Below are 24,354 nucleotides of genomic sequence, written 5' to 3'. Positions count from 1 at the left end.
TTTTAATGGTTGAGCATGTAGCAGATTATCAGGCCAACCATTCCCATCCCTTAATCCTGGGATAGGGATCCTGGCACCCTCTAGATCAGGCATCCCCCAAACTGCGGCCCTCCAGATGTTTTGGCCTACAACTCCCATGATCCCTAGCTAACAGGACCAGTGGTCGGGGAAGATGGGAATTGTAGTCCAAAACATCTGGAGGGCCGAAGTTTGGGGATGCCTGCTCTAGATGCTGTTAAGACTACAACTCCCATCATCCCTGACCTCTGGCCATTCTGGCTAGGAATAAGGGGAGTTGTAATCCCACAACATCTGAAGAACGGAACATTTCCCGGCCTCCCAAATTGCTGCATTCTCTGACTGGGGAGCGGGCACAGCCACACTACTGATCTTCCAAGCTGGCTGCTCCTGTTGGGGAGTCAACAGTGCAGCACATTTTCCACCCTTGAAGAGACCCCTGCCTGAAACCCTGGAAAGTCGCTACCAGGGTGGATAAAAATCAATTATTTAAAAAAAAAATCAGATTTTTAAAATAAAATGCTTTTGGAGGAAAAATATTTTTAAAGACAGTTTTCTATTTAAGTTACATTATAGTCCAAAGGATATTTGTCAGGAAATAAGGATTTGTTTTAAGTTTTTCATGTGTGCTAAAACTCAGTCTAGGTTTAAAAAAAAAAAAAATCAACGTTTAACCACACCAGTTAACAAACATGGATACATATGCTATAATGTTATTGCTTTAGTTAAATAAATTGTTTAAATTGTTATTAAGGAAATGATTGTTTTTCTCCTTCCAATAAGGTACAGCAGAAAAGTTGTCCAAATATAAAGAGTTAACTTAATAAGCCTCACAATAATTTCATAATTATCTGTCTCTGTATTTCTAATAGTATAACCAAATCAGTAACATTCCTCTGGTTGCAAATATTAAGATTATACCAGCAAGAATGAGTCTTTCTGTAAAAAAATAATAATGATTTAAATCAAGTCTTACTGACTAGTGATTTAAATTGTGATTTAAATCAATTTGATTTAAATCAAATCCACCCTGGTCGCTACCAGTAAGAGGAGACAATACTAAACTTCAGAATGTGCATCCCATCACAAGCAATGCAGCACGGATAAACAGCATCTGCAGTAAGATGCATATTCCACTGCATGTCAATGGCCTGACTGGGTATGAGTCAGTTGTCAAGGAAATAAAACAAGAACCTGACTTTTAGAAGACATCCGAAGGTAGCCCTGTATAGGGAAGTTTTTTAATGTTTGGTGTTTTACTGCAGGGTTCCCCAAACTAAGCGGCCTGCGAGGCTCATTATGCGGCCCCCGGCACCCACCCGCTCTTACCGGCGCGGCTGCCCACTTCCAGGTCACCGGGAGCGTCGGAATAGCTTGTGCACATGCGCAAGCGTCATTTCCAGCGCACTTCCGGGCCGGAGGAGGCCCATGCGCATGCGCGCAAGCGATTTCTGGTGTTCCGACAACCCGGAAGTGCGCCGGAAATCGTGTGTGCGCACGTGTATGGGTGCATGCTCCCGCATGCTCCGGCCCACAGCGCGATCGGTGCTGGCGGCACCGGCCCTCGGCGAGGTAAGTTTGGGGACCCCTGTTTTACTGTGTAATGTGTTTAGTTTGTGGAAGCCACCCAGAGTGGTCAGGGCAACCCAGTCAGATGGCCGGCATATAAATTACTACTACTATTGTTGTTGTTATTATTATTATTAGGAAGCTTCATTGGTTCCTGATGTATGCTGGGCTCCAAGTCGGGCTGGAACCCCATCAAAGAGTCACTCCTCACCAAAGCAAAAGCGGCTTGGTTCAAACTCCTGGGCATGTGCCAATCAATATGCAAGGCTCAACTCAGCTCAGGCAGTTACTAGGTGCAAGGCAGTCAACTGCTCTATGATCTTGCAGAGTGTCCTTAACTAATCCTTGTCCTGCTCCACTAGGACATTCGTTCTCTTGACATATGTCCTTTGCAGGCTCCCCCTATAATCACTCAGCTGTGGATTTCCACTGCATGCTATACTGTTTATACACCTCCAGACTGTCTCCAGCAGGTTGCATCCTGCCCCCACAGGATTCCAGCAGCCAGGAGAGGAGAATACAAGTACTAAATCACAGTTCATCTAAACAAAGCCAAATGATCTATTATGTGGCATGGGCTTTTTTTCAGTTATGGCACAGATTGAAGTATATTTCATTTTCTAAAATGCAGCCCTGGGGAAAAAAAAGCATTTCTTGACAAACTTCACACAAGAGCTTGGGGGGGGGGATAACTTCCATATTTTACAAATGAATTACACCTCTGCGTTCCACTGTGGAGGGTTTCAACTCTTTGTCAAGTGGCACAAAAGATTGCATATTCATGTACCTTATTAAGTTCTTCTATTCGCCTGATCAGATATGGATTGCTTGAAGAGTTTTCAAAATAAACATAATCTGTAATGAAAAGGCGAAAATATATTTAAAGTTCTGCAGAAAACAGTACAGGAATAAATCTGAAAAATAAACCCGAGAGTTTCATGCTTAAATCCAAGCATACATTGTCATTATTTCTATGTTCACAGGGCCTTAAATCAAGGCTAACAAAATATGTGACCTTATTATGTTATAGATGTTTATAGCTCATTAATAAATTCTCTTCTGCCTCTCCTAGGATCAACCAATGAATTAATCTGGTGCTAGCAAAACCTTGGTTACCAGACATCCCCATTTCCCGGAGACAGGCCCTGGATTTAAAAATCTGTCCCCGAAATGCCCCCAGATTTCATTTAATGTCCCCAGATTTATATTTTAAATGCTGTAGATTTATTAGTAGTGAATGAATGTTGTGTGATTGGTTCAACGGCACAAGACACATCATACGGGAACTTCCAGTGAGGCAAAAAGGCGGACACCATGGCAGCGAGCATCTCCTGAAGCCAGCCAGAGCCAACTGCACTACCAGGCTGGCTCCAGGCTGCTGAGACTGCCGCTGCCGCCATCATTGCCAAGGGGAAAATGGGGATGTCAACTGGGGGAACCACTGACACACACACACACACCGCGACCTAAATCAAGCCGGGGGTGAGAGCACCCGGCCACCCAGCCGATTGCCCAGTGGCGCTCCGGGGCCAGGAAAACCTTGGAACCAACGTAGGGAGAAGGAGAGGAGAAGGAAGAGAAAGAGGAAGGAGAATAAGAGATCCCTCTGACCTTGCTGCGCCGCTGCCGCCGCTGAGCATAAAAGGTAGGAGAGCACCGGAAAGGCAAGGACACGTGGCTAAGCCCAGGCCCGATCTGAGTCTACTCTACGGCAGCTAGCACTCCAAGAGGGCAGGCCGGGGCACAGAGGAAGGCCGTGCAACAGAGGAGACCACAGAAGAGAAGATATTACTTCCATCTGGTATGCAGGCGGAGACCCTACCTGCCTGCAGACTGTCTCGCCAGAGTGGTGCATGCTCTAGTTATCTCCGACTTGGACTACTGCAATGCGCTCTACGTGGGGCTACCTTTGAAGGTGACCTGGAAACTACAACTAATCCAGAATGCGGCAGCTAGACTGGTGACTGGGAGCAGCCGCCGAGACCATATAACACCAGTCCTGAAAGACCTACATTGGCTCGCAGTACGTTTCCAAGCACAATTCAAAGTGTTGGTGCTGACCCTTAAAGCCTTAAACGGCTTCGGCCCAGTATACCTGAAGGAACGTCTCCACCCCCATCGTTTTGCCCGGACACTGAGGTCCAGCGCCGAGAGCAAAGCTACAGGGAACCAGGCAGAGGGCCTTTTCGGTAGTGGCGCCCGCCCTGTGGAATACCCTCTCATCAGAGTTAAAAGAAGTAAACAACTACCTGGCATTTAGAAAACATCTGAAGGCAGCCCTGTTTAGGGAAGTTTTTAATTTGTGACACTTTATTGTATTTTAATCTTTGTTGGAAGCCGCCCAGAGTGGCTGGGGAGACCCAGCCGGATGGGCGGGGTACAAATAAAAAATAATAAATAATTGTTGTTGTTGTTGTTGTTAATCATTTTTAAAATACCCTTTTAAAAAAATAACTTTTTTTCTCTTATCAAAAAAAAAGTGTGTCCCCGGATTCTTTGGAAAAAATTATGGCAACCTTAAGCAAAACCATTTGTGAATCACAGCTATAAATTTCAGATGATATATAAAACTTTCCACCAGATGGGACCCTTTTCCTAACCAGCCCACCCTGGAAAGTTAGCAAACCCCAAAAAATTAAAGTTAAGGCAGCATGAACTTATTACTAGAGGGAAAGCAGCCATGCTAGTCTATGGAAGCAAAAACAACAGTCTCGTGGTTCATTCTCGTGTTCTCTCTCTCGCTAATTCCATAAATTGGTTGCTGTTGTTGTTGGGGGGGGGGGTCGAGAACTAGAATGTAATCAAGGCCTGAGTGCAACAACTCTCTCCCCACCTGTGATTCCCAACAGCTGGCATTCAAAGGTATGTTGCCTCTTGACAGTGGAGATAGAAAATAACCATAAGGATAAGGAACCACTGATAGCCTTATCCTCAATTAATCTGTGTAACGCTTATTAAAAGCCGTCATTTTAAAGAGTTAACATTTCTGCAGTACTATCCTTCCATAACACAGCTTCTTCTAGTCAGCACTATTGTCTGAAATATTAACACAATGCATCCATATACCAATATTCTTCTGCTTCTTGCACAGCCCTCATTCACCCATCCCAAGTCAAATGAGGCTCCACTTGTGTCTAAAATCACAGAATTGTAGAGCTGGAAGGGACCACAATGGTCATCTAGTCCAATGCCCTGCAATGGATGAATCTTTTGCCCAAGGTGGGGCTCAAACCCACAGCCCTGAAATGAAGAGCCTCGTGTTCTACCAACTGAGAGAATTCTGTAGAGCTCCAGAACTAGCGACTGTGTTGATACCAAGCACAGCCTTTATCTTACTGCGGGACCTGTCCTGTAATTTCCCAGCATGAGGCATGGCAAGGTTTAGAGGGAAGGACCATAGCTCAGCGGTAGAGCATCTGCTTTGCATGCAGAAGGTCTCAGGTTCAATCCCCAGTATCTCCAACTAGAACTGGAAAGGCTCCCTGCCAGAAACCCAGAATAACCACTGTCAGTCAGTGTAAACAGTACTGAGCTTGATGGACCAAATGGTCTGACTCAGCATAATAAGACAGCTTCCGGTGTTCCTTTGCACAACATCTGGTGCTCCGGTAACATTGCAGAAAACCACTAACAGAGCTGACTAAAAACTATCCAAATACTAAAATTCATGCAAGAAGCATCCATGCATGACTACCATGTTTCTCATATTATAAGACACGTCTTATATTTATTTTTTCCTCAAAAAAACACACTATGGCTTATTTTCAAGGGATGTCTTATTTTTTTCCTCCTCCTCCTGCCGCGCCCGGCATTGCTGCTGCGCCTATCACTATGTCTTATTTTCGGGGTATGGATTATATTCCTTGAATGCTTAAAAATCCTGCTGTGGCTTATTTTATGGGTATGTCTTAAAATATGAGAAACAGGGTAGATGCACCAAGATGTCCAAAGAATCATGAGCTAATGCTTACTACATTTAAAGCTTCAATCCTATGCAAAGTTTTACTTCTAGATTATACACACTGCACATAATGTATGATTCTAGATTAAAGGTAAAGGTAAAGGGACCCCTGACCATTAGGTCCAGTCGTGACCGACTCTGGGGTTGCGCGCTCATCTCGCATTATTGGCCGAGGGAGCCGGCGTATAGCTTCCAGGTCATGTGGCCAGCATGACAAAGCCACTTCTGGCGAACCAGAGCAGCACACGGAAACGCCGTTTACCTTCCCGCTGCAGCGGTTCCTATTTATCTACTTGCATTTTGACGTGCTTTCAAACTGCGAGGTTGGCAGGAGCTGGGACCGAGCAACAGGAGCTCACCCCTCACAGGGATTCGAACTGCAAGCCCTAGGCTGACCTTCTAGGCTCCGTGGTTTAACCCACAGCACCACCTGGGTTCTAGATTACTCGACTGAAAAAAGAGAAAGAAGCTAAAATCAAACATCTTGTGTTCTGTTAGAATTAGGAAATGACAGTTCACACAAGAAGAACAATTTCTCAATTTCTGGTCACACCCCATGTCTCCCATCTCTAAATAATCTTTAAGTAGTTAGCCAGCAGGAAAATAAACATTGTTTCTGTAGGACCAACACAGACAATAAAAAGTAATACTCAAGAGATTGAACCCCAAAGAGTGGAAAGCAAATGCAATGTTTAACCTGGACATTTACTATCAGCGTCAACAAAGGAGTGTGCAGGACAGCAAGGGAGAGTTGAGAGCCAAAACAATTTCCTTATCCATCGTGACTCATGCAAGATGTCTGAAAGGAAGTAGGCTTAGCCATGGCCATTGCAAGCGACTTCCTGCATTTTTCCAAACCACTGCACCAGGGAAGACTTTAGGTCTGAAAATTTAAGAAATGGTCATGACCCCCTAGGAGGAACATCACGCTGATTGGACAACTCGTGATCTGAATAATAATAATCAGGTTGTGCAAGACTTTCATAGAATCGTAGAGTTGGAAGAGACCACAGGGGCCATCCAGTCCAACCCCCTGCCGAGCAGGAAACACCATCAAAGCATTCTTGACATATGCCTGTCAAGCCTCTGCTTAAAGACCTCCAAAGAAGGAGACTCCACCACACTCCTTGGTAGCAAATTCCACTGCCGAACAGCTCATACTGTCAGGAAGTTCTTTCTAATGTTTAGGTGGAATCTTCTTTCCTGTAGTTTGAATCCATTGCTCCATGTCCGCTTCTTTGGAGCAACAGAAATCAACATTTCTCCCTCCTCTATATGACATCCTTTTATATATTTGAACATGGCTATCATATCACCCCTTAACCTTCTCTTCTCCAGGCTAAACATACCCAGCTCCCTAAGCCGTTCCTCATAAGGCATCGTTTCCAGGCCTTTGACAATTTTGGTTGCCCTCTTCTGGACACATTCCAGCTTTTCGGTATCCTTTAACTAGACTTCAGCAGGAATGTAGGTGGTGGGGACAGCTCACAGCCCACACCCCAAGCTGTGTGATGGAGCAGTGCCACTGCCGCTTATCTGGATGGCATTGGCCTGGATAGGGAGCTGTGCAGGTAGACCAGGAAGAGAGCTGGTTCCACTGGTGCATTTGTGTAGCCTTGCCTAATGCCATCGAGGTAAGCTATAGCAGCACTGATGTTGGGAGTGTGGCTTGGCCGCACTAAACTACTGATTCTATGAATGTTCATTCAGAAGCATATCCAATTATATCCAGTAAAACTCATTCCTGAGTTAAGCGTACACAGCATTGCACTCGTAGGAACTCAGGACCTAAATGAATCAGAGAAGAGAGCTTGTTGATACACCCAGTCACCTAATGCAGTAGCCCTTGAGCAGGGGCCGGCAACCTAAGGCGGCCCACAAGCGGCCCATGAGGGTCGTTTAACCAGCGCATGGACCCCCGCCGCCCGCTCAGTCGGCTCCTGTGCACTGCACTAAACTGGCACAGAGCAGAGTGGGGACAGCCTTCCACGACGCTGGCCAGCTTCCCATTGGCTACAGGAAGCTCCTGCAGCCAATGGGAAGCTGTGCACGCCTCCTACGTGCCAGAAGGAGTGTCAGAAAATACATTTGCGCATGCGCTCCAGTCCACTGCGGCGTCTGTGGGACCGTGAACCAGCCCAAGCCACAAAAACTTTACCGACCCCTGCCCTTGAGGAAAAGGAAGATCTGCTTCCATGTCTAGTTAGTCACTTTGCCTTTTTCACTTTGTCTCTGTGATTTGGTGGAACACGCAACACTTTAAGAAAACAGCCTCAGACAATTTTGTCCGTCCATCCCATAACTGACAGGTGGCAGCCCTCCAAAGTCTCAGGCAGAACTTTTTCATGCCACCAAGCAACTCAATCTGGAGATTTACTATATGCATAGTGAGTGCTCTACCTGTGAGCAGTCTGGTCAGTGAGCGAAATAAATACAGTGGTAACTTGGGTTGCGGACCTGATCCATTCTGGGGTGCCATTCACACCCCGAAAAGTCCGCAACCCAAGCGGCGCTTTCACGCATGCGCAAAGGCATGATAGAGCGCTTCTGCGCATGTGCGAAGCGCGCAGAACGCTTCTGCACATGTGGTGGAACCCGGAAAAACGCAACCCGCAGTGGACACAACCTGAGGTATGACTGTAGATTCATTCTACCTGCGAGATTTGGTCCTACTTCTGAGGAGTGTCCCTTGCTCTCAGGTCTTCTCATACCGAAAACAAGAAGCTGCAGCTCATAGGCCACACGCATCCCTAATTTAATGCAAAAATATGGCAACAATGATGTCGAGCAATTCCACCCCATGCCCCAGCCTGCCAAATGCTTCATTTCCCCCTGTAAAATGTTCAGTTTCAAGACAAATTAGATCACTCTCTAGGGAGTTTTCTAACACAAACTGGAAAAAAAATTCCTGGTGCAGATCAGCCTAAATTGCATAGAAACATTTTCAAGGCAGAATGAAAATTTGCTGATGGAAATTACACTATAAAAATAAGCCTAATTTGCATGAGAAAATTTTGCAGAAAACCTCTATTACTGGGCAGAGAAAGACAGAAAGTGCAATATGCAACCCTAAATATTGCAACCTCCACCCTCCCTTTGTTCCAGCTTCACCCACCAATGGCTGCAACACCAAAATGACGTCCCTTAGGAGTCAACTATCCTTTGTAGAAAAAGTTTCCCCACCACTGTCTTCCTAGATGTTTTAATTAATTAATTAATTGTGTTTATGTGCCACCCTTTATCCGAGGATCACAGGGTGGTCAGTCATAGACCTACAAGGCTGAGCAGCAGTCTACATCTCCTTTCAATTTTTTTTTTATTTCTTAAATTTTATATGCCATTTGACTGTAGATAGAAAACCTCAAAGAGGTTTACAAAAAATAAAAATAAAGCAATAACACTTTCACTTTAAAAAAAACAAAAACCTCACAACCATAACTTGAAACACACGAAACGAGAGAGGATTGATACAAGGCACAGGAGAGGATGAGTAACGGAGGAATATTATTTCAACAAAGCCAGCGTTAACTTCATCAGTCCCATATTTCAGTTTGGAAAGACAAAGAGTAGAAGGGCTGAGATTAAAGAGAGTTCTTGCTCAAGGCCATCTAGTGTGTTCGTGGCTAAGCAGAGATGTTTTCAAAGACCATTGCCGGGGTAACCAACATTTTGCTCTGCAGGTGTCGTTCAGACAACAAGTTCACATCAGTCCCAGCCAGCATGGCCATTGGCCAGGAATTATAGGAACTGGAGTCCAACAACCTCTAGAACAGGCATCCCCAACCTGCAGCCCTCCAGATGTTTTGGGCTACAACTCCCAAGATTCCTAGCTAACAGGACCAGTGGTCAGGGATGGTGGGAATTGTAGTCCAAAACAACTGGAGGGTCAAAGGTTAGGGATGCCTGCTCTAGAGGGAACCACATTGGCTAACCCTGTACGATGCCATGGCAGCTCAACGATGAGATGAAGAAAATAGGACTGATGAGATTTAAAATATAGGACTAAAGAAATTCTAGCTGATTAAAAGTTTAAGTTTTTGTTAAATGAATGCGTTGGTTTCATATGCATGCATCTAAAACAATGGTTCTGAAACAAGACAACTTTCTTTGTTTCAAGAAGAAACAAAGCTGCAGCGGGCATTAACTTAGGAGAGGCATTCCCACCGGCAGAAGAGAAAAAAAGGGAGACTGCTTCTTCGAAGAGGGTACTGACTACCAGCAGCTTTTAAAGTGTTTTATTTAAAAGATATATATCTCCGTATCTATCTGTATAAGTTTCTTGTGATCAATTGAACGCTGTAGCCCTAAAAATAAATATGTTCAACAGATCCATCTCTAAATTGAAAGGCAGCCTTATCATTATTATTACATTTATATCCCACTTTTCCTCCAAGGAGCTCAAGGTGGCATACATGGTTTGCCCCTGCATCTCCTTATGCAATAATAATAATAATAATAATAATTTCTTATTTATACTCCGCCCTTCCCAGCTTAAAAACCGGACTCAGGGCGGCTAACAGCAAATATAAAACATTGATTAAAATGCAACTTTAAAACAACATAAAAAAGCATAAAATACAATATAAAATGTAGCATCAATATCAATAAAATTCAAAAATTCAGGGGTCTTTTTTTGGGGGGGGGTGGGAACCAGTCAGTAGACATCAAATGATCACCAGGGCTAACTGGCCAAGTTGGTCCTACTAGGGCCGTGCTATGGTCCATGGGGTCACGAAGAGTCGGACACGACTAAACGACTAAACAACAACAACAGGGCCAGCAAGGAGACCAGGGAAGAATTTAAATGTGGGGTCCCAGAAAGGGTTTCTTCATAGAAGAGGAAAGGGGAAAAGGGAATAGTGGATCAGGCTAATTCAAGTTGAAGGCCAGGAAGGAGGAATAGCTCTGTCTTACAGGCCCTGCGGAAGGAGATCAAGTCCTGCAGGGCCCTAGTCTCATGGGACAGAACATTCCACCAGGTCGGAGCTGTCACTGAAAAAGCCCTGGCCCTGGTGGAGGATAGTCTGGCTTCCTTAGGGCCCGGGACCTTTCAGCTATTATTATTCATGGACCTTAGGGTCCTCTGCAGGACACACCAGGAGAGGTGGTCCTGTAAGTACAAGGGTCCTAGGCCACATAGGGCATTAAAGGTCAAAACCAGCACCTTAAACCTGGCCTTATACTCCACCAGGAGCTAGTGCAGCTGGTAGAGCACTGGGTGAATATGTTCCCATGGCAAGGATCCCGTGGGGAGCCTCGCTGCAGCATCCTGCACCCTCTAGAATTTCTTGGGCAGTTTCAAGGGTAGAGCGAGTTACAGTAGTCCAGCCAGGTCGGGGCAGGAAAGGTAAGGGACCAACTGCTTAATACGGCAAAGATGGGAAAATGCCGCCTTGGCTGTTGCTGCAACCTGCGCCTCCATGGAAAGGGAGGCGTCAAGGATTACACCCAAACTCTTAACAGAAGGCACTGGCACTAACTGAGCCCCAGCAAGAGAAGGGAGTTGGTCCCCCAACCCCATGCCATCCCGACCCAGCCAGGGTCACAACAACCCTGCCAGGTAGGTTAGGCTAAGAGTCAGTGGCTGGCCCAAGGTTATCCAGTGACTCAGACTTGAAACCTGGTTCCCAAGGTTCTAGTTCAACCTCTAACCCCTACGCTGCACTACCTACAAGCCTTTCCATACCCGTCTTGAAATACTGAAACAATCGCACACCATCCTACTTGCAGACATTTCCAAACTCGACCCCATAGCTGCCAAGTTATCCCTTTTTTTAAGGGATTTTCCCTTATGCTGAATAGGCTTCCTCGCGAGAAAAGGGAAAACTTGGCAGCTATGCTCGACCCGTTTCTTCACAAATACTAGTATTTACATGGAAGTATAATTGTGCATCCCCTAAAGATCCATCTATTTGTTAGATTGACAATGTGTTTATTGTGTGTGTGTTAAGTCCCACTGAGTTCAAGAGGGACTGTTTTCAGGTGAAGCGTGTTAGAGCACAGGTAGGGAACGGGGCAATTCTCCAGGTGTTGCTGGGCTCAAACTCCCATCAGCTCCAAATAGCATGGACGAAGAATCAACATCTGGAGGGCCACAGATTACCTAGCCCTTGTGTAGAAAACTGCAGTATCTGACTCACTTCGCTGAATAAATGCTCCCCTTTGAAAAGTTAAGGATCATTTGCCATTTCAGGCTTATGGGACAGAGAAGACAACACACTTTTGCAAGAATTAAAGTAAGAAAACAAGTTTGCTTGCTGAGGAAGTTCATTCATTAATCGTTAAGAGAATGGCTGAGATGCTCACAATTAGGACAGGGTAACAACTCCAGTTCCTTTCTCCTGCTGGCAAGGAATGCAAAGTTGCAATTAAGCAATTGCCCAGAGCAAGATAAAATTACCCCACAGGTGAGCTGGTAAGTGGCCATGCCTCCGCCTTTCCCCTAAGATTTCACTTTCCCACACCGTAAAGAAGATTGTAGCATGATTGCAAGTCTCCTGGCACTAAAAAACATGAAAAATGCATCTGCAATAGCATTGCAAGTTTTCTTACAACACAGGAGAAAGGACACCCAGATTATTATATTCCCTCTATTGGAAAGAGCCTCACAGAACTACTGCAACCGCCCATCCAATTTCTCCTGATGTGAAAGGGCCAGGAAAGACAGGATATGCTTTGCCAAGTCAAAAGCAACTAAAATAATACATGTGAACAGGTAGCATCTTACCATACCTCACTCCACCACTCAGACTGAGAATTAAGAGGCAGGGCATTCTTATCATTATCTAAGACACCTGTGGCTAATGAGAGCTAATGTGGTGTAGTGGTTAGTTAGAGTGTTTGACTAGGACCTGGGAGGTAAAGGTAAAGGTAAAGGGACCCCTGACCATTAGGTCCATTCGTGACCGACTCTGGGGTTGCGCGCTCATCTCGCATTATTGGCCGAGGGAGCCGGCATATAGCTTCCAGGTCATGTGGCCAGCATGACAAAGCCACTTCTGGCAAACCAGAGCAGCACATGGAAACGCCGTTTACCTTCCTGCTGTAGCGGTCCCTATTTATCTACTTGCACTTTGACGTGCTTTCGAACTGCTAGGTTGGCAGGAGCTGGGACCAAGCAACGGGAGCTCACCCCGTCACAGGGATTCGAACCGCCAACCTTCTGATCAGCAAGCCCTAGGCTCAGTGGTTTAACCACAGCGCCACCTGGGTCCCTGGGTTCAAATCCTGACTTAAGCCATGAAGCTTACTGAGTGACCTTAGTTCGCTGTCTTTTTGTTAAATGAATGCGTTGGTTTCATATGCATGCATCTAAAACAATGGTTCTGAAACAAGACAACTTTCTTTGTTTCAAGAAGAAACAAAGCTGCAGCGGGCATTAACTTAGGAGAGGCATTCCCACCGGCAGAAGAGAAAAAAAGGGAGACTGCTTCTTCGAAGAGGGTACTGACTACCAGCAGCTTTTAAAGTGTTTTATTTAAAAGATATATATCTCCGTATCTATCTGTATAAGTTTCTTGTGATCAATTGAACGCTGTAGCCCTAAAAATAAATATGTTCAACAGATCCATCTCTAAATTGAAAGGCAGCCTTATCATTATTATTACATTTATATCCCACTTTTCCTCCAAGGAGCTCAAGGTGGCATACATGGTTTGCCCCTGCATCTCCTTATGCAATAATAATAATAATAATAATTTCTTATTTATACTCCGCCCTTCCCAGCTTAAAAACCGGACTCAGGGCGGCTAACAGCAAATATAAAACATTGATTAAAATGCAACTTTAAAACAACATAAAAAAGCATAAAATACAATATAAAATGTAGCATCAATATCAATAAAATTCAAAAATTCAGGGGTCTTTTTTTTGGGGGGGGGGAACCAGTCAGTAGACATCAAATGATCACCAGGGCTAACTGGCCAAGTTGGTCCTACTAGGGCCGTGCTATGGTCCATGGGGTCACGAAGAGTCGGACACGACTAAACGACTAAACAACAACAACAGGGCCAGCAAGGAGACCAGGGAAGAATTTAAATGTGGGGTCCCAGAAAGGGTTTCTTCATAGAAGAGGAAAGGGGAAAAGGGAATAGTGGATCAGCAAGATAAAATTACCCCACAGGTGAGCTGGTAAGTGGCCATGCCTCCGCCTTTCCCCTAAGATTTCACTTTCCCACACCGTAAAGAAGATTGTAGCATGATTGCAAGTCTCCTGGCACTAAAAAACATGAAAAATGCATCTGCAATAGCATTGCAAGTTTTCTTACAACACAGGAGAAAGGACACCCAGATTATTATATTCTCTCTATTGGAAAGAGCCTCACAGAACTACTGCAACCGCCCATCCAATTTCTCCTGATGTGAAAGGGCCAGGAAAGACAGGATATGCTTTGCCAAGTCAAAAGCAACTAAAATAATACATGTGAACAGGTAGCATCTTACCATACCTCACTCCACCACTCAGACTGAGAATTAAGAGGCAGGGCATTCTTATCATTATCTAAGACACCTGTGGCTAATGAGAGCTAATGTGGTGTAGTGGTTAGTTAGAGTGTTTGACTAGGACCTGGGAGGTAAAGGTAAAGGTAAAGGGACCCCTGACCATTAGGTCCATTCGTGACCGACTCTGGGGTTGCGCGCTCATCTCGCATTATTGGCCGAGGGAGCCGGCATATAGCTTCCAGGTCATGTGGCCAGCATGACAAAGCCACTTCTGGCAAACCAGAGCAGCACATGGAAACGCCGTTTACCTTCCCGCTGTAGCGGTCCCTATTTATCTACTTGCACTTTGACGTGCTTTCGAACTGCTAGGTTGGCAGGAGCTGGGACCAAGCAACGGGAGCTCACCCCGTCACAGGGATTCGAACCGCCAACCTTCTGATCAGCAAGCCCTAGGCTCAGTGGTTTAACCACAGCGCCACCTGGGTCCCTGGGTTCAAATCCTGACTTAAGCCATGAAGCTTACTGAGTGACCTTAGTTCGCTGTCTTTCTCTGCCTAACCTACCTCATATGGTAAGATGTCACTGGGCCAAACTGAATCTTTAAAGAGCAATGATGCCGTAAAGACAGAGTAGTTTTTCTGAGATTCATGAATAAGGGGCATTTGTACAAAAATATAAAATATCTGTGCAACTCAAGCCAACAGTTAATTTCTTAGCTGGTGGAATCTCAAGGCTAAAACACCTATACTGTACCTAATTACTAAGTTTGGCCCTTCCATCCCCCTATTGCGCTCCAGGTATTTTTTCTCTGTTTCTTTGATTTTCGGTAGGGTTCAGGAACCTGGGGCGCTTATCTGGAGTCTTTTTGCCTTCTTAAAAAAACACACACCATAAAACAGAGTGGGTGGAGTGGGCAGGGTGACTCCATGGTGTCACAAGAGCCTGCCAAATGGCACTGCCAGTTTCCACAGGAAACAGGAAAAACTTGTTGTTCCTCAGTGTTTTCCTAGGAAGACTGCACATCTAACACAAAAAATGAGTGCAAAGGCACACCACTCAAGCTATGTATCCTTCGGCTCATCCTTGGAATCACGTGTGCTATGCTTCTCTGAATTATTTACTTATTATTATTCTGGGGGACATGCCTAGTCTTCACAAAGCATTGGTGATGTACTAAATCAGAGTCCAGGATGTAACACTTCAGGCTGCAGGTAGGACTCCAATGACTGAATGCTAGAAAGGCCAACAATGGGGTCAAAAGTATCCATGGATTTTCCCTTCTGGAAGAAGCAGAAGGTCAAGTGTTTCAGTGTTTGTTGCAGTGCTGTGACGATGTAGCTCCTTTCAACCGGACCCTAAACTTCCTCATAGCCCTCTACTCCCTTATTTTTCTTCTTCAAGAGAAGGAAAAGTCTTGCCTCTTTGTTCCTGTCTTCTCTGATGGACTTCAGCACTCCCAACCTTCAAGCACAGGCTGCCTTGTCCTCCTCCATTTCTGTTCTCCCTCAGCACACGGTTCTTTTTTTATGCAGAAGGTCCCAGGTCGAATTCCCAGCAACTCAAGTTTGGGAAACCCTGATCTAGAGGGCCAAAGTTTCCACTCAACTGCTATGCACCTTCTTCCAAACAGACAGTCGTCTTATTCGTGTTATTAACCTTTATTATTGGAATAATCTTTATGTTGATACCTTAAAACATGGAGAGGAAACCTGTGGCCGGCCAGGTATTTCTTGACTACAACTCCCATCATCACTGACCACTGGCCCTGCTGGCTGATGAGAGTTGGCATCACTTAGGGACACAGGTTCCTCGCTTCTGTTTTAAATAGTGCCGGGGAGAAAGGTTCTAGGGGTCTTCCAGGCAACCTGTTTATTCATCCAGATTTGTTTGCACAAAATCCATGTGGCGGTTATACATCACTGTTGAGCTCTCCTTTGGCAAAGTTGTGCAACTTTTTTTAAAGGAAAATCGCCCCAAACGACACTACCGACAACATGGGCTGCCATACGTTCGGATTTTGCTGGACATTTTTAGTGATTTCTGCTTCTGACTGCAGTATTCTGGATTATGTCTGGGAAATTCTGGACATATGGCAACCCTATGATACAATATCACTATTTCCCCTGCATTTTCCCCAACACCATTCTTTCCACAAAATACTTTCAATTATTATTATTTGTATTTTCTTGGCCAAAAGCACCTAATCTACTTTAATTGTATAGCCTAAATTTGCCAGTACTTACTTATTGGTATCTGGATTTGCCAGTACAGCAAATGGTTGGTTATGAACTTAATTTGTTCTGAGGGCCGTTCTTAAGCTGAAACCATTCTTATCCTGAGGCAAGCTTTCGCTAATGGGGTCTCCCGCTGCACACGCGGCTCTGGCACGCGATTTCCATTCACATCCCGAGGCAAAGTTCCCAACCAGGAGCACCTACTTCTGGGTTAGCGGAGTTCGTAACCCGAAGCGTTCATAACCAAAAGCATTCGTAACCAGAGGTACCACTGTAAGTACTTACAAAATGGCGACAGTCTGGCATGCTGTCTCCCTGACATGTTAGCTTTCTGGAGGGGGGGGGACACTCTGGTGGTCTATTCCCATCACTTGTGCCCAAATCTGCACTTCAAAAATGTTATTTATTAATTTACATGCCACCTTTTTCTTCCAAGGATCAGAAGGTGGTGTACATGGTTTTTCTCCTCCTGCCCATTTCAACCTCACAACAACAAAATGCTCCTCATGAGGTTGATTCTGAGAACCAGGCCTTAAAAGTTGGTTCACCCAAGCAGACATTATTCCCTCACAGACAGCTGTGTGTGCGCAGCTATGTAGAGGAAAGTGGCCCTCCCATTTAAATGGCCATTTCAGATTTGAGTTTCTCCACACCCAAGTTGCCCAATCACACAGAGAAAATAAGTGCTGCCATTTTGAGTGAATTGGCACTTAAGAAGCAGAGATTCCTCTAGTATTACCCTTCGGGGTTCAAAATCGTATCAAAAGTCCATCAAGTCCAGCATCCCACTTCCAGAAATGGCTACCTAGGTACCTTTAAAGGTAAAGGGACCCCTGACTGTTAGGTCCAGTCGCGGACGACTCTGGGGTTGTGGCGCTCATCTCGCATTATGGGCCGAGGGAACCGGCGTACAGCTTCCGGGTCATGCGGCCAGCATGACTAAGCCGCTTCTGGCGAACCAGAGCAGCGCACGGAAACTCCGTTTACCTTCCCGCCAGAGCGGTACCTATTTATCTACTTGCACTTTGCTGTGCTTTTGAACTGCTAGGTTGGCACTGCCATATAATTTAACTGGGGACGGGGCCACCGTCTCCCCAGTTTCAGTTATAACGAAAAGGAGAATTCTCTCCCTATCCAGTCTCTATACCGCTCATCCTTTTACAAACCAGTTATCCTTTTTTCCTATCCACTCCACTTGCTTTGGAGCAACCCCACTGGAAACCATGGGACAAAAGAGAGGCCTGCGACCTTGTGCCAATTTTCACATGAGGGCAAAAATAGGGGGGGCGCTGAGGACCACGCTGAATTGGTTGGGGAGGTGAACCCCAGAACACATGATGTCAGAATAGGGGGTGCGCCGTGCGTCTCCCTCGCCCCTGAAAGAGTCCCCAAACACCAGGGGCGAAGGGAGAGCTTTCTTCTAGTCAGAGGGGGTCGGGAAGCTTCCCTCCACCTCCACTGATGGGGAAGGGAGGGAGAGTTGGGCAGGCTCCCCTTTGGGAAGCGCAGAGACTGCCATTCCCGGGGAGCGCGGTTCCCCCCGCTTTCCCGCGGAAGAGAGGCCGCGGCGCGGGGGGCTTCTCCCCCAAATTCCACCTCCGTGGCCAGGTGGGCCGTGGAATCCCTCGTGGGAAATTAAGCATCCGGAGGAGGAGGCTGGGTTCCCCGCGGGGGGCGGGTGCTGCGCCAGGCTCGGCTCCGCTCAACACGCCCCTTCGCTCCGGCCCGGCCGAGAACCGGCCCCGCACTCCTTCTCCCCGCGAGGCCGCACTCCTTCGCCCCATGGGACTCCGGCGCCAGGCCCACCCTCCTGCTCCTCCTCGGCGTCCAAGGACAAACCCGGGAGCCGAGGGGGCGCCGCTGCGCTTAGGACCCCCCGCGCCAGCCCCACATACCTCCCACTCGGTACATGTTGGCCGCCATGTCTGCGCTCTCTCTGCGCCCTCCTCCTCCTCCTCCTGTGCTGCCGCCGACGCCGACGCCGGGCTGGGGAAGGGGAGGAGCGCCCAGCCCTCTCCGCTGCTGCCGGCGCTGCCTCTGCCCTTGACGCCACCCACGCCGGGCACCACAACAGGGTGCCAGGCGGCTCCGACACTTCCTCGGCCCTCTCGCTCGGCGGTGGGGGAAGGGAGCGGAGGGAGGAAGCTGAAGGGTTAAGGCCGAGCATCCGGGCCCGCCTCGCTGGGCAGGGCGGAGAGCGCTGTTGGCTGCGAGCGGGCGGCGCCGGCGACGCCAAGAGCGCACAGCCCACGCCGACGTGCGTGTGCGCCCAAGGCCCGGGAGAGGAAGGGTTAAAAAGTTCCCTCGGGTGGGTCTGACTCCGGGGCTGCGGGAAGGAAGGGACCCACTGGGGGTGGCTCAGGAGTAGGTGCCCCTTTTGGGTACGTGGTCCTTTTGCGCGCGCGCGCCTACCTAGCAGGAACAGGTGGATGTTCTGCAAAATGGGGTGCTGAGCAAGAGCCCAGGGCGCTGGCATTAGGGTGCAGTGTTTAGGAGAGCGCGGGGTGGGGTGGGAGTTGAGTTTGGTGGTGGGAGTTCCTGCTTCAGATTTTCATGTTGGCCATCATACTTCACTCAATACATGCAATTGCAAAAATATAAATAAATGTGCGAGTTTGCACCATAATTGTGTTTACCAAGGCCACATTGGTGTTCAGCTGTTGTTTGCCATAGGGCAGGTCCACACCCTACTATTACGAGTTTGTGAGTGCTTGACCTCTATAAGCCAATGGGTGTTAGAATTTTTTAAATATATATACGCATATGAGCTATTCAGTATACATTTGTTGTTGTTTAGTCGTGTCAGACTCTTTGTGACCCCATGGACCAGAGCACGCCAGGCACTCCTGTCTTCCACTGCCTTCTGCAGCTTGGTCAGACTCATGTTGATAGCATTGAGAACACTGTCCAACCATCTCGTCCTCTGTCGTCCCCTTCTCCTTCTGCCCTCAATCCTTCCCAACATCCAGGGAGTCTTCTCTTCTCATGAGGTGGCCAAAGTATTGGAGCCTCAGCTTCATGATCTGTCCTTCCAGTGAGCACTCAGGGCTGATTTTCTTAAGAATGGATAGGTTTGATCTTATTGCAGTCCATGGGACTCTCAAGAGCAGGCATAGGCAACCTTGGCTCTCCAGATGTTTTGGAACTACAACTCCCATGATCCCTGGTCCTGTTAGCTAAGGATCATGGGAGTTATAGTTCCAAAACATCTGGAGAGCCAAAGTTGCTTATGCCTGCTCAAGAGTCTCCTCCAGCACCATAATTCAAAAGCATCAATTCTTTGGCGATCAGCCTTCTTTATGGTACCGTATACATTATGCATACATTTTTCCATCCTATCAAATCTAATACAGACTTCCCAACCTATCTTTCGTTAACATCCAATTACAAATTACAAATTCTTCTCCATTGATTTTCTTTTCTTTTCACAATCCTTTCTTTTTTATATATAAATTATATTTATTAAGATTTTCAACTTAATATTACATTCACTTCATCATATCACATCATAATACCATATAACCAAGAAAAGATACAAAAAAGTAACAAAACAAAAAAAAGGAGAACATAAGGCGAGAAAAAGGATGGGGGGGGGGGGAAGTCCAGAAAAAGAAAAAAGAAATACCATCAAAATACCATCAAAAACGAGGGGGGGGGACCAATCTTATGTTGATAACACTGTCATAAATTCGGCTTCCCGTTCCTCCCTTCCCGAGTCTACTTACATCCCATTTTGGCAATTTTCATACTTAAATGATTCCAAAACTATCAATTTAAATCTTAAAATAATATCTTAAATCAAATCCTTTATCCAAATAATAAACAACTTGTTCCTCTAATTATTCCTTTCTTTTGTTTGCTGCTGGTGGCAGCTTTATCCCTGTTTGTAGATTTATCTTAATGCCAGTTTGTTTTAAATACCCTTCAAATTGTTCCCACTCACTTGTTACTATCTTTCCATCTATATTTCTTATTTTGGCCGTCATACTTGCTAATTTGACATATTCTATTTGGGTGTGTTAGAAAGATTGGGGGTGTTGGGTACTAGACACTTCTAATCCCCGAGAGTTAGCAAGTGTCAAAAGCTAATTAAACCAGGCTAAGTCTCCTACTGCGGGAGGCAGTGGAAAACAGGAATGCCTGGCGTGCTCTGGTCCATGGGGTCACAAAGAGTCGGACACGACTAAACAACAACAACAACAAGTCTCCTGTGTTGCGGTGATAGCCTGGTTGTTGGGCCATTAAGACAAAAAGCCTCCTTCCTAGGCTCAGGTTATATATACGTGTAAATAAACCATATGTCATAAAGACACCGCAGTCTCCGCTGTGCCTTGTTTCCAAAAATAAACACAGACCCTGGGTAAGTGCACCTGGAACCACTGGAATCTCACACTGCTCAGAGATTGGGCCTGCAAAAAATACGTTAAAAGCTTTCCACATTCAGAATGCTACTCTTGGGAAAGCAATAGTCTCTGTTCACATGACTAAGCAAAACACTGCAATTGCTGTGCTTCCCCAGATTTCCAAATTGGTGTGGAAATCTGATTGTTTTATGTTTAATCTCACAGTCATATGCAATATGAAAATCTCCATGTGGCTTGCTTTTAAGAGCATGTCAAAATAGCATGGTTCTATGGCAGTTTAAGTGTCTGGTATTCTCCCAAAGAATCATGGGAAACAGAGTTTGTTAAGAGTGCTGAGAATTCTCTTAGCAATCCCTAAGTCAAAGAACTGCCGCTCCCTGGAGAAAAGGAACGCTTATTAAACCAGTTTGTAGCTGCAGTGGATATTTTCTTAGGAACAAGTCTCATTGATCTCATTGGGGCTTACTTCCAAGTAAATATGCATGAACTGTAAGTCTGTAGTGTAAGTATGCCTCAGGTAATGATTCATTCCCAGTTGTCAAAATCCATCCTGAAGCTACTGTTTATATGATATTCACACTATAAAATTAGTTCCCACCAAGAGTCAAGCTATAGGACAATTTAATTGTATTTGACAGTTGCAGCCAGAACTGATGTAGTGTTGGGTTTGTAAACCGCAAATACTTTTCAAAACTGAATCGGAGAAAACTGGGTTCTTGTGTCTGAAATTTCTTTTAAAGATGAAACTAGCTTCCAAGTTCCAGCATCAATCAATATCAAATCTTAATTATTTGCAGATAAAATGATTGCAGATTGCTTCTAAGACACGATTATGTGAAAAACTTCTGTGTATGAGTCTGATTAATGAAAAATATCATTTTAATGATGCTACGGTGAGTTGGAGCATTTCCTCATGGGATGCCTTCTGCTTTTCTGGCTCATAGATGATGACAACCCATTAATTTCCTTTTCAGAAAATGTCTCCTCTGAATATGTTTGACTGATTTTTCAGCTCATCTTCTGTAGCTAAAGGTAATGCAGTGCAGTGTTAGGAACTTGCATAGTGCTTAAAAGTTACGACAACTATTGCAATGTTACTTTTCTACAGTGTACATTTCATCTCGTCTCATGTCTACCTCCCTTGCTTTAAATGAACAGATTACTATTAGGTTAATATTTCTTATAAGCCATTCAGCACTGCCTTTTTCATTTCCTGTCTTAATGGGAAATGAGCATGCTGGTCCCAGCACTAAAATGAATGAATGTGTGAAATCGCAAATGCCACATATTTCTCCTTTCCTGCTTTAACAAAAAAGTCCAATTTCTGTCCTTTTTAGAAAGATTTCACAGCCTGAAACCTTTATCGGGTGAAAGGAAAGCTTGCTGATAAAGGGCAATCAGAAGATCTTTTATATTCTGTGGTCTCCTTTTCCTATTGTCTTTCATGTTCTTGAGCATATCACTTTCTCTCAGTCTCAGTCCGTTATCTGTAAAATGGAGACAATAAAGAACTAACTCGTGCTGTTGTGAAGGTAAGCTGCACAAGATCTATCTCACACCTTTAAGAATAAGAAGGCCTCCATCTAGTCTGGACTCTTGACAGAAAGAGCAAGCTAGGAAGAATAAAACAGTGCCAAATGCAACTCATTCTACATACGTAGCTCAAGAAACCAAACCCATTAACCACCATCCAACAGCAGAGTAAATACTGCTGGTTATAGAGGAAATAGCCCTTTAGCGCAATTGTTTTCAAATTCTCCAGCATCAGGGAAAACATTGGGGAAAACCAGTGTGCTCTCTCCTTGGTGAGCCAGTTGTGTTCCAGAGACTTCTGAGATCTGTTCTAGGAACTCACATACTGAGCTCATGCAGGAGGACACAGATTGGGTCTCTTGGACTAATAATAATAATAATAATACCCCGCCCATCTGGCTCAGTTTCCGCAGCCACTCTGGGCAGCTCCAAACAGAACACTAAAAACAAAATAAAACTTCAAACATTAAAAACTTCCCTGAACCAGGCTGCCTTCACATGTCTTCATTGTCTTCCATGAACTTAACACGCAGTATCTGGAGCACCTAACATGTCCCTCTGATTGTGCACTTCAGAAAACCATTAGTAATGGTGGGCAAGCTGTCTTTCAAGAAAATATTACTATTTCTGTATTATTTATTTAACTTATTCATTGCCTTTCCCCCCCACCCCGCCAGAAAAAAAAGTAGCTCAAAGCAATTTGCAACAATAAATAAACAACACATACAGTAAAACCAGCATAAAACAAAACAGAGGACAATCAAACATTCATATTTTTCAAAGGCAGGGCTAAAACCCACAGATAATTAAAAGCCGAAGGAAATATATGTTTTTGCCTGGTGCTTAAAGGTAAGTAATGATGGCACCAGGCAAGCATCCCTGGGGTGAGCAGAAAACAAATGTGGAGCCACCACTGAAAAGGCTTGTTCTTGTGTTGCCACTCCCCTCCATACTCCCCATGAAGTGGAGGGCACACAGAGGCGGCCATCCACCTTCACTGGTTTCCTAAGAATTCTGAGTTTTCCCACTGATTGCCACTTATCCAGCTTGTGCCTTTAAAAGGATGTACCCTGTGGGCAAGCAAGCCTCCTGCACAGCTCCCACAGAGATGAACAGGTATTGAACAGTATTACAGTAGTAGTTTTTGCACAACTCCTGTTCATTTCTGTGCACCTTGTGTACGAAAACTTCCTGGCAGACTGCACTCTCAGCCTTGACATTGAAAGAAGACTATAATCTGTATTGATCTCATAGAACACTGGATGAAAAATGTGTTCTACCACCTATGCTAATTAAACTAGAAGCAAACTACAAGTACACGAAGAGTTTGCTTGTTTATGCATTTGTTTTGTTCTGGCCATGTACTGTATGTGGTTTCCCCCTAATCACAAGGCTAAATGGAAGCAGGAGAGCAATTATTGATTGGAAGCAGGAGGAGAACAAATCTAGCATTAAAGAAACAGCCGGGCGGCTTCGAAAGAAATAATTGTAGCTTTATTATCCCAAATATAAGCTTGCAAATAGAGACCTTCTGGGGAACAGACGCAAGATAAATATGATCGCTGTCCATTGCAATAACAGCAGATACTGTAAAACGGTCATTTGCAAAATAATGTTCCACAGTTATACCATAAATACTAATTTGGAGAATGAATGGCACAGTCATTGCTCACCTTATTTAATTTGTAAGTTCCAAATGACGGTAATAAAAATCAGTGCAGTAAGTGGTGGAAGATTAATTTTAATTAGGTATGCTGGAACTTGGATTAGATGTTGTCCTCCAAACATATTTCACTGTTAATAGGGTTAAGTTTAAACAATGGCAGGAGCACGTTGAGCCCACCCCTTCTGTCTCCCTGCAGTGTGACTAGGAAATAAAAAGGCACTGCAATGGCTAGAGCCTGTCCATTGCTCAAATTTATATGCTTAGAAATTCAGACACCAAAAATGCAGATAGGGACCCAACCTCAAGTGTGGTTTCTGCTGACTGCTGTCTCTACCACTCCAGCACTGTTCTTCTTTCTAAGTGCTGTTGCAGATAACACATTTTAAATAACCACAATGTGTCTGTAGTTTCTGCTGTTTTTGATTAACTGCAAGTGACTACAGTGGTACCTCGGTTTATGAACACAATTGGTTCCGGAAGTCTGTTCATAAACTGAAGCGTTCATAAACTGAAGCGAACTTTCCCATTGAAAGTAATGGAAAGTGGATTAATCCGTTCCAGACGGGT

General features: G+C 45.2%; 1 protein-coding gene across 1 annotated transcript in view; it reads right to left on the bottom strand.

Annotated features, from left to right (window-relative positions):
• MTA3 (metastasis associated 1 family member 3) overlaps positions 1-18,363 on the bottom strand; it is a 139,320-nt gene extending 120,957 nt beyond the window's left edge. The window contains exons 1-2 of the mRNA XM_035111219.2: positions 18,120-18,363; positions 2,375-2,442 (exon numbers count right to left, since the gene is read on the bottom strand). Coding sequence (XP_034967110.2) covers positions 2,375-2,442; positions 18,120-18,147 — 96 coding nt within the window. The 5' untranslated portion in view covers positions 18,148-18,363. The remainder of the gene's footprint in view (positions 1-2,374; positions 2,443-18,119) is intronic.
• Between the last annotated feature and the right edge of the window lie 5,991 nt (positions 18,364-24,354).

The sequence above is a fragment of the Zootoca vivipara genome, chromosome 3 (assembly GCF_963506605.1).
Source record: "Zootoca vivipara chromosome 3, rZooViv1.1, whole genome shotgun sequence".
Classification (NCBI taxonomy): Eukaryota; Metazoa; Chordata; class Lepidosauria; order Squamata; family Lacertidae; genus Zootoca; species Zootoca vivipara.
The sequence above is the reverse complement of the archived record's forward strand: the minus strand, read 5'-3'. Positions and strand labels throughout refer to the sequence as shown.